This window comes from Aquarana catesbeiana, linkage group LG03 (genome assembly GCF_042186555.1).
Source record: "Aquarana catesbeiana isolate 2022-GZ linkage group LG03, ASM4218655v1, whole genome shotgun sequence".
Taxonomy (NCBI): domain Eukaryota; kingdom Metazoa; phylum Chordata; class Amphibia; order Anura; family Ranidae; genus Aquarana; species Aquarana catesbeiana.
Window position 1 is genome coordinate 407,889,071 of NC_133326.1, and position 13,076 is coordinate 407,902,146.

Here is a 13,076-nt window from a genome sequence, read left to right on the forward strand (position 1 = left end):
TTGCTTGTGTTTAACCTAATGCCTATGGTGAATTTTAACGTTTTCTCACTCAGATTGTCACATATGGGATCAAATCTGCTTATACTGTCATAGGTTTCTGATGTATATGGTCCCTGTACATAGAAAGTAACTCATCTAAATATATAATATTTGCTAATGATCAGTAAAGTAGGTAGTAATACCACTGTAATCATTTTTTACTTTGCTTGCTAATAAATGATGCTTTGAAAAACTGGTAAAGAAGTAATTACTTGTAATAATATGTGATGAACTACAGTACATTTATGGTTAGCATTTATTTTAGGCATGAACCAGGCAATTTTAGGCAATTAACCGTAAGCACTAATAAAAAATTGGTTTAAAGTGTTAAAGCGAGGGGTCCAAAGTAAACCAAAAACCTAGAAGTGCTAAAAAGTATAATGCCGCGTACACATGAGCGAACTTTTCGACCGGACTGGTTCAACGGACCGAGTCCGGTGGACAATCCGATCGTGTGTGGGCTTCATTGGACCTTCAGCAGACTTTTCCAGTCGAAAATCTGACGGACTGTAGATTTGAAACATGCTTCAAATCTTTCTGATGGACTCGAGTCCAGTCGAAAAATCCGCTCGTCTGTATGCTAGTCCAACAGACAAAAACCCACGCTAGGTCAGCTATTGGCTACTGACTATCAACTTCCTTATTTTAGTCCAGTCGTACGTCATCACGTACAAATCCATCGGACTTTGGTGTGATCGTGTGTAGGCAAGTCCATTCATTCAAAAGTCCGGCGGAAAGTCCGTCCAACCAGTCCGGTCGAAAAGTCCGCCCGTGTGTACGCGGAATAACACTATTTTCTTGATTGTTTAACTCCATTCAAAAAAGCACCTTACCTGCTCCAGAGGCTCTGCATACAGTATTGATGGTTTACAGCACATGTGCAGTTTAATATTCTTGAGCCACCATGAGCCCAACTGTTTGAGTGTATTAGTGCTTATTAGTGCAAGATATAGAAAACTTGCCATTGTTCAATACTACTGGTATTTTCCTGACAGGGCAATGGCATAGGCCAAATTGTGATAAATAGGTTTTTGGGGGGAAGGGGGTGTTAAAGTACATGAGAGAATAATGTAGGCTACCATTTCTGATCTTTCCTTTTAACAATTTCTGTTTAAAAAATGTTTATGCTTCGAAATAGTTCTTTGTGAGTTGTATTAGTTGTCCAGTGATTTTTTTAAATAAATGATGCAGTTTTTATCACCACTGCACAGCCTTCCTAGAAGGCAGGGTAGAATGACACACAGAGACATATGTCTGATAAATATGTAAAAATGGGGTTCACTTGTTGGCTGAAAAAAGTAAATATAAACTAGGCTAAAATTCATATTTACTTGATTTACAAAAGTGAAACAGATTGGAAACAAATAAAGTTTATCTATACACAAGACCTTTTTGTTTTTGTAAATAGAGTGGGGGTGGATTAGAATCCCTGTCTTTTTTTTGTGATTTATATGGTTCCATTAGAGAGATTTTCCCTTAGGCCTCTTTCACACCAACGATCCCTTCAGGTCCACCTGTCAGTTTTTTAGGCGGACTTGAACGGACGCTCCATAGACCTCTATGGAGCGTTGGATGTCAGCGGTGACATGTTCGCTGACATCCGACCCGCTCCGATCCGAAAAAGTGTGACGGAGGAAAAACCTACTTTTCCATCCGTCTGCGGATCGGATCGGGTGACGATGGGCTCTACGGTCCGTCTTCATCCGATCCCCCATAGGGGAGAGCGGCGCTCTGACAGGTCCGTCCCTGCACACTGTCACTGTCATCTGCCTGCTCAGCGGGGATCGCTGAGCAGGCAGATGGGCTCCGTACATGGACACGTCTGTGTGAAGGAGCCCTTACTCCTTGTTTTGGGGACAACCTTTCACAAGACAGGAAGGTTTGTTTCACAGAGGCTTCAACTTGTATGGTAGAGTGAACAGCAAGCGACAAAGCAATTGCAGAGTTTTAAGCAAGCTTTGTTGAAACTTTTAAAGTACCATTCAGGTCCAGTTTGTAAATCAGTATTAAAGGATAAGTGCACCTTTCCTAACATGTTACATGTTAAACCTGTATTCAGGGTGTAACATGTTCCTAATGAAGCATGGCGAATGGAGAAACTAAAACTAAAATTATCCATTGGGGCTGTCTGCTTGTAGTTCTCAGTTAACTACCAGGGCACTGATGAGTGCTCTAGGTAGTTCACTGATGTCTTCCTGTCATTAAGTAACTGCCTGCTCATACGAGGTACTGACAGTCTGCAGGATTTCAAGAAATATGATACAGCGCTGCGCTACAACAAACTAAGTAAGCAGCCAACACACCCGTAGACTCAGGGAGAAAAAAACAACTAAAAAATGCACAGTGTGGCGCTATTATGTGAATATAGTATGAATAATTTATGTTTAGCTTTTTCATACTATATTCACATAATAGCGCCACACTGTGCATTTTTTAACTGACAGTCTGCAGGAGCCTAAAATTTCACCTGCGATCTGCTGATTGTGGGTGCAATGCTTAACAGGCTCTTTATAAGAAAAACAATAAACGCACATTTTCTTACCTGCAAAAATATGTGCATTTTATTTATTTTTTTACAAAATAGGTTGGTAAATAGGTTGCCTCAGGACAATGAGTAATGTGAGTAATGGGAAGCATTGTAGCCAAAACTGAAACAATAAAGATAAATGCATACAGAAAATGATATGTAATAAAACACTATATATTCCTTTTAAAAAGTCTTGTTTATATTTGTGACAAACAAAATAATAGCTTTTTTTAATATATTCTGCTGAATTTATATTTTGTACACAGGTGATGTAAGGAATGATATTTACATTACTTTGCTGAGTGGAGATTTTGACAGAGCCACCCAAAGAAATGTGGAAGTGATCATGTGTGTCTGTGATGAAGATGGGAAAGTAATACCTGTAATTATTTTTTTTTTCCATAATACTAAAACATTTTCAAATAATTTTAAATTATAACTGGTTTACAATAATGAATACACAACAACATAATAAAGGTAATTATATGTGATGTCCAGTATAAAAAGCCCTATTTCATTTTAAGCTGCTGATTTGAGTATAACTTTCTTCTCTTGTAATTAAATTGCAATTGTTATTAGGTTGGAAGTATAAATAGGAAAAACATTAACTAATGTTGTAACTAAGGTATACTTTATACAGGATATTGTGAATTAGAAGGTAGCCAAACATAAATATAGATGTAGACTAGAAGTATATAGTCAAAGAGGAGCTAATGCAAAGATAATTGACTACTCTGTTTCAGTGAAAATTGAAGCTAGGCCTAAATTTACAGCATAAACTGGAGCTTTGCAGCAAGAATTCAGATACTGATGCAGATACAGCAGTATAAAATGAGCCAGTAACAGACAGTTTTAACCTTTTCCCGACCAGACACCACAGTTTTACTGCGGCAGAATGGCACGGGTGGGCGAAGCGACGTTACCTTACGTCGGCCGCGATGATCGGATTTGTTTCAGAACCGATCAGTCTCCAGGCACAGGACAATGATTTCTGACCTGGACCTGCTGATCGGTTCTGACAAATGAAATCCTCCCCCGCCTGTGTAAGTGTAAACACAAGTGATGTCATCTCCCCTCATGGAACTCTTTTCCGTTCCAGAGAGAGGAGAGAGGACATCCAAACATTAGTTGCACCAACACTACACTGACACAGTACACATAGGCACACATTTCACCCCCCGATCCCCCCCCCCCAGTTAATCCCTTCACTCCCTGTCACTGTCTCACCCAGTGCAGTTTTCATATTTTTCTTTGATCACTGTACTCAGTGACTGGTGTCATTTGTGACACTAATCAGCATTAGGGTACTTAGTAGTAGCCCCAGATAGGTCTAGAGACCCCCCTAAACCCCCCTAATAAAGGTTTAACCCCTTGATCACCCCCTGTCACCAGTGATCACTGTATTAGTGTTACAGGTGATGCTGGTTATTTAGTTTGTTTTTTTATAGCATCAGGGCACCCACCATATATTACCCAAAAAGGTTTAACCTCCTGATCACCCGGCGGGTGACATCAGTTAGATTATAGCATCAGTTAGGGTCTGCGTCGCCCCAGGCAGCGTCAGATTAGTGCCAGTAGCGATAACACCCTCGCACGCACCATACACCTCCCTTAATAGTATAGTGTCTGAATGGATCGATATCTTTGATCTGATCAGTACTATATTAGCATCCCCAATAGTTTAGGGTTCCCAAAAATGCAGCGTTAGCAGGATCAGCCCAGATACCTGCTAGCACCTGCGTTTAGCCCCTCAGCCCAGCCCAACCCACCCAAGTGCTGTATCAACCGATCACTGTCACTTACAAAACACTGAACACATAACTGCAGCATTCGCAAAGTCAGGCCTGATCCCTGCGAACCCTAACTGTTTTTTTGGGAGCATTTGAAGCAGTTGCTGACAGTCAGGTGCTCTTTTTTCCTGTGAGTCTCACTAGTGTAACAGTAAATTTAGAGGCCAAAATGTCCAATCGAAGGTACACTAGTGAAGAAAAAAGAAAACATTTGCTGCACTCAGAACTAAATAAGATAACAAAAAAGCAGCTAACACAATATTGTTGGATACAATGGCAAAAAATGGAAGACATAGGTGTAGCGCTAAATCATAATGGCAATAGAGCAGATGTATAAGAAATACAATCCATAAATTAAATATTGCAGTCCATCCAGAGACCTCCAATGAGATAGGAAAATAGGAGAACCGTCACCGACACCCAATAAGACTGCCTCTTACCGCCAGTGTATAGAATATACACATCGAACAAACGTCTGAAGAGCCAGTTCCACAATTCTTATTCATCACAAGGTCTTCTCATTGGGCAAGGAATCCTCATTCACAGACCCACCAGAGACAAGGATGACTGTGTTTTTTCCAACCCCAGCCCGGAGAGGAACTCCACAGAAACAAATTGAATAAATAAAAGATAGGCATAAGCAAAAAGGAAAGCGTCCAGCACTTCCTACCAACATGATGGCGCCACTTCTCTGTTCACAATGCGTCACTCGTCCCTCCTTCAGCCTGACGTTTTGTCACGAGCGTGCGTCCTTCTAGTGAAGAGGCCTACACGTTTCTGAGCATGACAGATGAGAGTGAAGAGGAACTCACCCATCTGTCAGATTCAGGCTCAGAATACAAACCTGTAGACAGCAGCGGCACCCTGACAGATAGCTCTGACGACGGAGTAGTGGTCCCTGCGAAGGTCAGGCGTACCCGACCCCGTTCTTCTGCTGTTGTTGAGGTGCAAGAACCACAGGGCTCTCATATGGAGCAGAGAGCCAGTACTAGTGCCGCTCATCCTTCTGGTGAACTGGCAAGCACCAGTGGCCTAATACATCCTGGTCGTACATCCAGCACTGCAGTATCACGTGGTGACGTGGTGGGTCCCATAAGTGCAGTTCAAGCTGGTGAGGTGGCTAGCACAACTAATGTCCCACAGCCACCAAGAAGACAAAGACAGGCCCGTCAAGCCCATAGTGCCCTTCCTGCTACATTTGCCAATCCAAATTGGGAGTCCACCACTTCTGCAGCATCCGTACTTCCCCCATTCACTGGCCAGCCCGGAATTCAGGTGTAAAAAGTTGAATTTACGTCACTTGATTTTTATTCGCTGTTTTTCATGGAAGATCTCTATAGATCTGTTGTGGACCAAAGCATTTTGTATGCTGGTCAATTCATTGCCGCTAATCCCCAGTTGACCCTTGCCAGAGATTGGAGACCAATTACGGTTTCCGAACTTAAGACCTTCCTGGGCCTATCCCTCCTCATGGGCATAATTAAAAAAGTGAGTTACGGTCATATTGGTCCACTGACCCAATTTACCATATGCCCTTGTTCTCTGCCTCCATGACCAGGACACGATACGAGCACATCTTGCGGTTCTTGCATTTCAATGACAATGAACTCTATTGTCCTCGGTGTGGCCCTGAATACGATCGGCTCTACAAAATTCGGTCCCTCGTAAACCACTTCAACCAGCAGTTTTCAGCCTTGTTTACTCCTGATCAAATTGTCTGCATTGATAAGTCCCTGATTATGTTTTCTGAACGCTTGTCATTCAAACAGTATCTTCCCAGCAAGCGTGTCAGATATGGGGTCAAGATGTATAAGCTCTGTGACAGGGCCACAGGCTATACATGTAGTTTTATGGTTTACGAGGGAAGAGATAGTTACGTAGAGCCAGAGAACTGCCCAGACTACGTAGGGAGCACTGGTAAGATTGTGTGGGACTTGGTGTCACCCTTATTCGGAAAGGGGTACCACTTGTATGTGGAAAATTATTACACAAGCATGTCACTTTTTAGTTACTTGTCTGATTATCCCTTTCATGACTAAGCCTATTTTTGACATTTGGTGTTTAAAAGTTAAAATCTGTATTTTTTGCTAGAAAATTACTTAGAACCCCCAAACATTATATATATTTTTTTAGCAGAGAATCTAGAGAATAAAATGGCGATTGTTGCAATATTTTATGTCACACAGTATTTATGCAGCTGTGTTTTAAACGCAACTTTTTGGGAAAAGGGACATTTTCATAAATTTTAAAAAAACGAAACAGTAAAGTTAGCTCAATTTTTTTGTATAATGTGAAAGATGATGTTACGCCGAGTAAATAGATACCAAACATGTCACGCTTTATAATTGCACGCAAAATGGAATGGCGACAAACTACGGTACCTAACAATCTCCGTAGGCAACACTTTAAATTTTTTTTACGGTTACCAGGTTAGAGTTACAGAGGAGGTCTAGTGCTAGAATTATTGCTCTCGCTCTGACGATCATGGCGATACCTCAGATGTGTGATTTAAACACCGTTTACATATGCAGGTGCGACTTACGTATGCATTTCCTTTTCTGCGCGAGGTCGCGGGGACGGGGGCACTTTAAATAATTTTTTTTTCTTATTTATTTTATTTATTTTTATATTATTAAATTGTGTTTAAAAAAAATAAATTTGATCACTTTTATTGCTGTCACAAGGAATGTAAACATCCCTTGTGACAGTAACAGGTGGTGACAGGTACTCTTTATGGAGGGATCGGGGGTCTAAAGGATCTAAAAGATTGTTGATCAGGTCTCCCGGTGGATCAGGAGGCCCGTTGAGAGCAGCGGGAGGCGGCGGGAGGGGGGACGTCCCCTCCCGCTCCTCCGGTATAACAGCCGAGAGGCGTTTAGCCTCATCAGTTGTTATCCCTGGAAAGCCGATCGCCGGCTCTAAAAAATGGTACCAGGATGATGCCTGCAGCTGCAGGCATCATCCCGGTATAACCCCCAAAAGCCGAGGCCGCACATCTGCGTACGGTCGGCGGGAAGGTGTTATGGAATTGTGGCACTGTGCAATCTAATCGACGGGGCTTACCCTAGCGGCTTGTAGATTAGCATCTTAGGCTGGGGGAGAGAGCCTGTTTGAGATGTAATAATTTGCTTGCTGTGAAGTGGAGGGATAATAAGAATGTTTTAGTTCTGTCCTCCCTTCACGCAGTCAAGACGGTCCAAGTTCAAACAGCGACTGGTGTTGTGGAGAAACCCATCTGTGTCCATGAATATAACCTTAATATGGGAGGGGTGGACCTCCATGACCAGTTGTTGGCACCGTACCAGTGTTTTTTTTCCAAAAAAATTGCGTTTGAAAAGTCGCTGCGCAAATACTGTGTGAAAAAAAAATTGCAACACCCACCATTTTAATCTGTAGGGCCTTTGCTTTAAAAAAATATATAATGTTTGGGGGTTCCAAGTAATTTTCTAGCAAAAAAAAACATTTTTTTCATGTAAACAAAAAAGTGTCAGAAAGGGCTTTGTCTTCAAGTGGTTAGAAGAGTGGGTGATGTGTGACATAAGCTTCTAATGATGTGCATAAAATGCCAGGACAGTTCAAACCCCCTCCCCCTTTTTGGAAAGTAGACACCCCAAGCTATTTGCTGATAGGCATGTATCAAAGTGCCGCAACACTCTTGTGCCTCTTCCTGGCATCCCTGTTGTGGTACACTCAAGAGACCTTTCTTGAAGAGTATCAGTTTTCATAGATTTTTGTTATGCGTGCAAGCCAGAGTTTATATCATCTGTAGCTCTCTTCTGGATATGAATTAATACCCCTTTTGGGTTTGTGGGAATTTTTCAGAATTACCTTTAACATGGTTTCCCTTTCTCATGCACTCTTGCAGCCCTTTTTTGTTCTCCTCCTCGGAGCTTTGGAATCTGAAATTTAAACAAGGCTGATCTCTTTTGATCAATAAGTCCTGGATGCTATTTGTTGGACTATGGCCAGGGTGGGGATTCTAGGAGAACTCTCCTCTCATTGATTCAAATTCTACAGGACAATTCTCAATCTCCTGGGAAATCCCCCTGTTGGTCTGTCTATCTATCTGACCTTCGCTGTACTTCATCTGTAAGCCAAAAAATCTTTACCTCCAGAAAGCTTTGTGATCTCCTTCTGCAACAGACTGGGTGACTTACTCCTTACACTGGACAGTATTAATTGTGCAATTTGTGACCACACTTTTCTAGAGCCTTTGAGAACACCCCTTCTGATGATGCTGACTTTGCACAGTGAAGGCTCGGCTAGTGAGTGCCCCTCCTTTTGTTCTTGCAAAGAAGTATCCATCACTGGAAGGTCCTATACTCCCCTAGACTGTAAGCAAGCAGGACATGCTGCTATCCTGCTAATGATTTCCCTAAGGTCTAATTGGGTAGGTCCTGGGACCTTCATAGAACTTTACTACTAGACGATAGATCCACGTCTGTAACTGAGCTGCATTTTTTGAAGGATGTTTTCTTAATTTCCCTTTTCCGGCCCTGATGGTTTTTTTTTTAATATACTTTGCATTACCATTATGCTCATATCTGCCTACCCTTTTATACAGGTTTTGTTGGTCACCCTACCCTCTTATTAAAATAGGTTCAAGGTTAACACCTTCAGTTTTTTGCAGCTTAAGGGTTTACTTTCCCTTCTCTCCATTTTGAATTTAGGCTTTGAATGCTCTCACATCCATGGATATCTCTCTCTTAAAGAGAAATTTTCATAAAAATGACAACAAGGACAACTTTACAAATGCTCGAAAATGGCCATCAACAACAGATAAATATAGATAATTCCAGACTTTTTATTATTTGCATACCTTATTTTCTTTTCATCGCCATTCCCAAAATGGCCATTTTCATTAAGGGCAAATTAATCCATCTCCCTCTACTTCTTGGAGCTCTGCCTAGAACTCTAGATCTTCCTCCTGGAACATGTTATAGGAACTTGCCAGGAAGCATTTGTCATCAGTGCCACTCAACCTGGAAGTGGAAAAACAGTAATTGTAAATAAAAGCAAAAAAGTTTTACTAATGAATGTAATATCATTTCATATCAGCATGCAGAGTTTCACACTTATTTAGTAAAACGGGGAAGGCCCCCTTTAGGAGATTAGGTATCTATCAGATAAAAATCTTTCTCTACCTGAAATCATGGGTTAGGAGTGTTCAACTTAAGTCTTCAGCTGTTGTCTGGCTTGTTCTTCCTCTAAACATTTTCTGTTTGTCCACGCTTCCCTTCCCTGAAGTAAAGATATACTAGCCTTAAGCCTTTCCTACAATTGTCCAAATTATGGGACATAGTATGTCTATTCAATCTTCCCCTTAAAGATTTGTTTTCTGTTTGCTTATTGGGGCCCATAGTTCCTTCATGTAGCAGTTTCCCCTTGGTGATGATTAGCTCTCCTGGTATGAAACACAAAGCTTATGCTCGGTGCCCTCCCATTAAGCATGGCAATTTCCGTATTGGTTGGCCCTTCTTTATCTAGCCCTCACTCAAGCACTGATTCCTTCAGATACTCTTGTGGTATAATCTCCACATATGTTGGATTATATAGTGGTTATTACTGTCCCCCCTGTTTAGGGACTTTACACAATTTCCGTGCCGCTCAATGAATGATAAAGAAAATAGGATCTTTGTAATTACCAAAAAATCTTTCTTAAAGTCTTGCCCCCTCTGTTATTGGCTGCTCATAAAACTGAAGCCAGAAGTTGTCAGACAAACCTGATTTCTTTTTATGACGAGGTAAGTAAAACCTTGGACAGAGGGGTGGCTGTGGACGTGGTATACTTGGATTTTGCAAAAGCGTTCGATACAGTTCCGCACACATGGCTCATGTGTAAGGTGAAGTCTACAGGCTTGGAAATATCAGTTTGTAAATGGATAGAAAAGTGGCTAAAAGACAGAATTCAGAGAGTAGTGGTTAATGATTCTAATGCCCCGTACACACGGTCGGATTTTCCGATGGAAAATGTCCGATCGGAGCGTGTTGTCGGAAATTCCGACCGTGTGTGGGCTCCATCGGACATTTTCCATCGGATTTTCCGACACACAAAGTTGGAGAGCAGGAGATAAAATTTTCCGACAACAAAATCCGTTGTCGGAAATTCCGATCGTGTGTACACAAATCCGACGGACAAAGTGCCACGCATGCTCAGAATAAATAAAGAGATGAAAGCTATTGGCCACTGCCCCGTTTATAGTCCCGACGTACATGTTTTACGTCACCGCGTTTAAAACGATCAGATTTTCCGACAACTTTGTGTGACCGTGTGTATGCAAGACAAGTTTGAGCCAACATCCGTCAGAAAAAATCCTAGGATTTTGTTGTCGGAATGTCCGAACAAAGTCCGACCGTGTGTACGGGGCATTACTCTGGATGGTCTAAGATTATCAGTGGTGTGCCCCAAGGTTCAGTGTTGGGACCCTTACATTTTAATACCTTTATAAATGATATTGGGTCTTGTATCAAAAGTAACATTTCTGTCTTTGCAAATGACACCAAGCTATGCAGTGCAATAACGTCCTTATAGGATGTCTCCAATTTACAAGCCGACCTCAGTGCACTGTCTAATTGGGCGACTATGTGGTAGATGAAGTTTAATGTTGAGAAATGTAAAGTTATGCACTTGGGGGCTAAGAATATGCATGCATCATACATGCTAGGGGGAGTACAACTGGGGGAATCCGTGGTGGAGAAGGATCTGGGGGTTTTGGTAGATCATAAGCTCAATAATAACATGCAATGCCAAGCTGCGGTTTCCAAAACGATCAAAGTCCTTTCTTGTATTAAGAGAGGTATGGACTCCAGAGAGAGAGATATAATTTTGCCCCTGTTCAAATCATTAGAAAGACCTCATCTGGAATATGCAGTTCAGTTTTGGGCACCAGTTCTCAAAAAGGATATCGGGGGAACTGGAGAAAGTGGAGAGAAGGGCAACCAAACTGATAAGAGGCATGGAGGATCTCAGCTATGAGGAAAGATTAGAGAAACTGAATTTATTTACTCTTGAGAAGAGGAGAATAAGGGGGGATATGATCAACATGTACAAATATATAAGGGGTCCATATAGTGAACTTGGTGTTGAGTTATTCTCTTTACGGTCAACAGAGGACACGGGGGCACTCTTTACTTCTAGAGGAAAAGAGAGTTCATCTCCAAATACGGAAAGGTTTCTTCACAGTAAGAACTGTGAAAATGTGGAATAGACTCCCGCCAGAGCTGGTTCTGGCCAGCTCAGTAGATTGCTTTAAGAAAGGCCTGGATACTTTCCTAAATGTACATAATATAACTGGGTACTAACATTTATAGGTAAAGTTGATCCAGGGAAAATCTGATTGCCTCTTGGCGGATCAGAAAGGAATTTTTTCCCTTGCTGTAGCAAATTGGAGCATGCTCTACTGGGGTTTTTGCCTTCCTCTGGATCAACTGTGGGTATAGAATTAACTATGTAACTGTGTAACTATGAAGCATGATGGAAAATGGGTGAGTAAAAATTTTTTGGCTGAACAGTGACTGCAGCCAAACAGGTGTATTCACTGTTTGAGTTGTCTTAGAGCTGCAGGAGCAACGGCTGTCAGAAAACAATAGCTAGCAGGGGAGATTCCTCCATCCATGTTGTTTAACATGGATGGGGGAATCCTTTGATTTGTTTTGTTCAGGCCGCCGGACAGAACAAGAGAAATCTTGACGTGGATGGCTAGCTTTAGGTACTCTGTAGACAAACACAAAGAGCTAAAGTTTATGAAAATTCAACCATTGTACATGAGTGTTTGGAAAGCCTATGAGTTTGTTTTTGGATTACTTAATTAACAAGACAGCAATTAATTGTTATTATTTTTATTCCAAGTAATAATATTTTGTTTTTACTTTTCTTTTGATCAGAATGCAATCTGCATGGGAGCAGGCGACAAGCCAGTCAGCGAATATAGATCTGTGCTCTATTATCAGATCAAACAGCCACGCTGGATGGAAACCATAAAGGTATTTGAGGGGGTAGGGGGTGGACAAGAAAAATGCTTAAAAAAAAATATTTACATCCCCCTAAATAAACCAAGGACAGAGGGCAGCTATGTGATGGTTGCACAGCAATTCTGTTCTCAAACCTATGTGGAATATTATGAAAAATCTTCAAACTTCCAAACAATGGGCCAGCTATGTATAGGAAAACAAAGGTGGCCACAAGCATGTATTATGTAGCACAAAAGCACACATACATGTGGATAAACAAAGTGCTGTGTAACTGTGAAGATGGTGAAGAAGCTACGATCATCGCAGCCGGCCGGCACAAAACAGCTGTCATGCACAGACTCTGGGACCAGACCAGGGCTCTTTATATATATATATATATATATATATATATATATATATATATATATATATATATATATATATATATATATATATATATATATATATATATATATACTGTATATATACAGTATCTCACAAAAGTGTGTAGTGTGTACACCCCTCACGTTTTTGTAAATATTTTATTATATCTTTTCATATGACAACACTGAAGAAATGACACTTTTCTACAATGTAAAGTAGTGAGTGTACAGCTTTTATAACAGTGTAAATTTGCTGTCCCCTAAAAATAATGCAACACACAGCTATTAATGTCTAAACCGCTGGCAACAAAAGTGAGTACAGAAGTGAGTACAAAAATGTCCAAATTGGGCCCAAAGTGTCAATGTTTTGTGTGGTCACCATTATTT

The 13,076-nt window shown here is 41.1% G+C and overlaps 1 protein-coding gene across 2 annotated transcripts in view; it reads left to right on the plus strand.

Moving 5' to 3' along the window:
* The window catches only part of DOCK2 (dedicator of cytokinesis 2), a 475,532-nt gene that overhangs the window by 138,326 nt on the left and 324,130 nt on the right, over positions 1-13,076 (plus strand). For both annotated transcript variants that reach the window (XM_073620719.1, XM_073620720.1), the window contains exons 14-15: positions 2,833-2,948; positions 12,241-12,339. In XM_073620719.1, the coding sequence (XP_073476820.1) occupies positions 2,833-2,948; positions 12,241-12,339 (215 nt within the window). The remainder of the gene's footprint in view (positions 1-2,832; positions 2,949-12,240; positions 12,340-13,076) is intronic.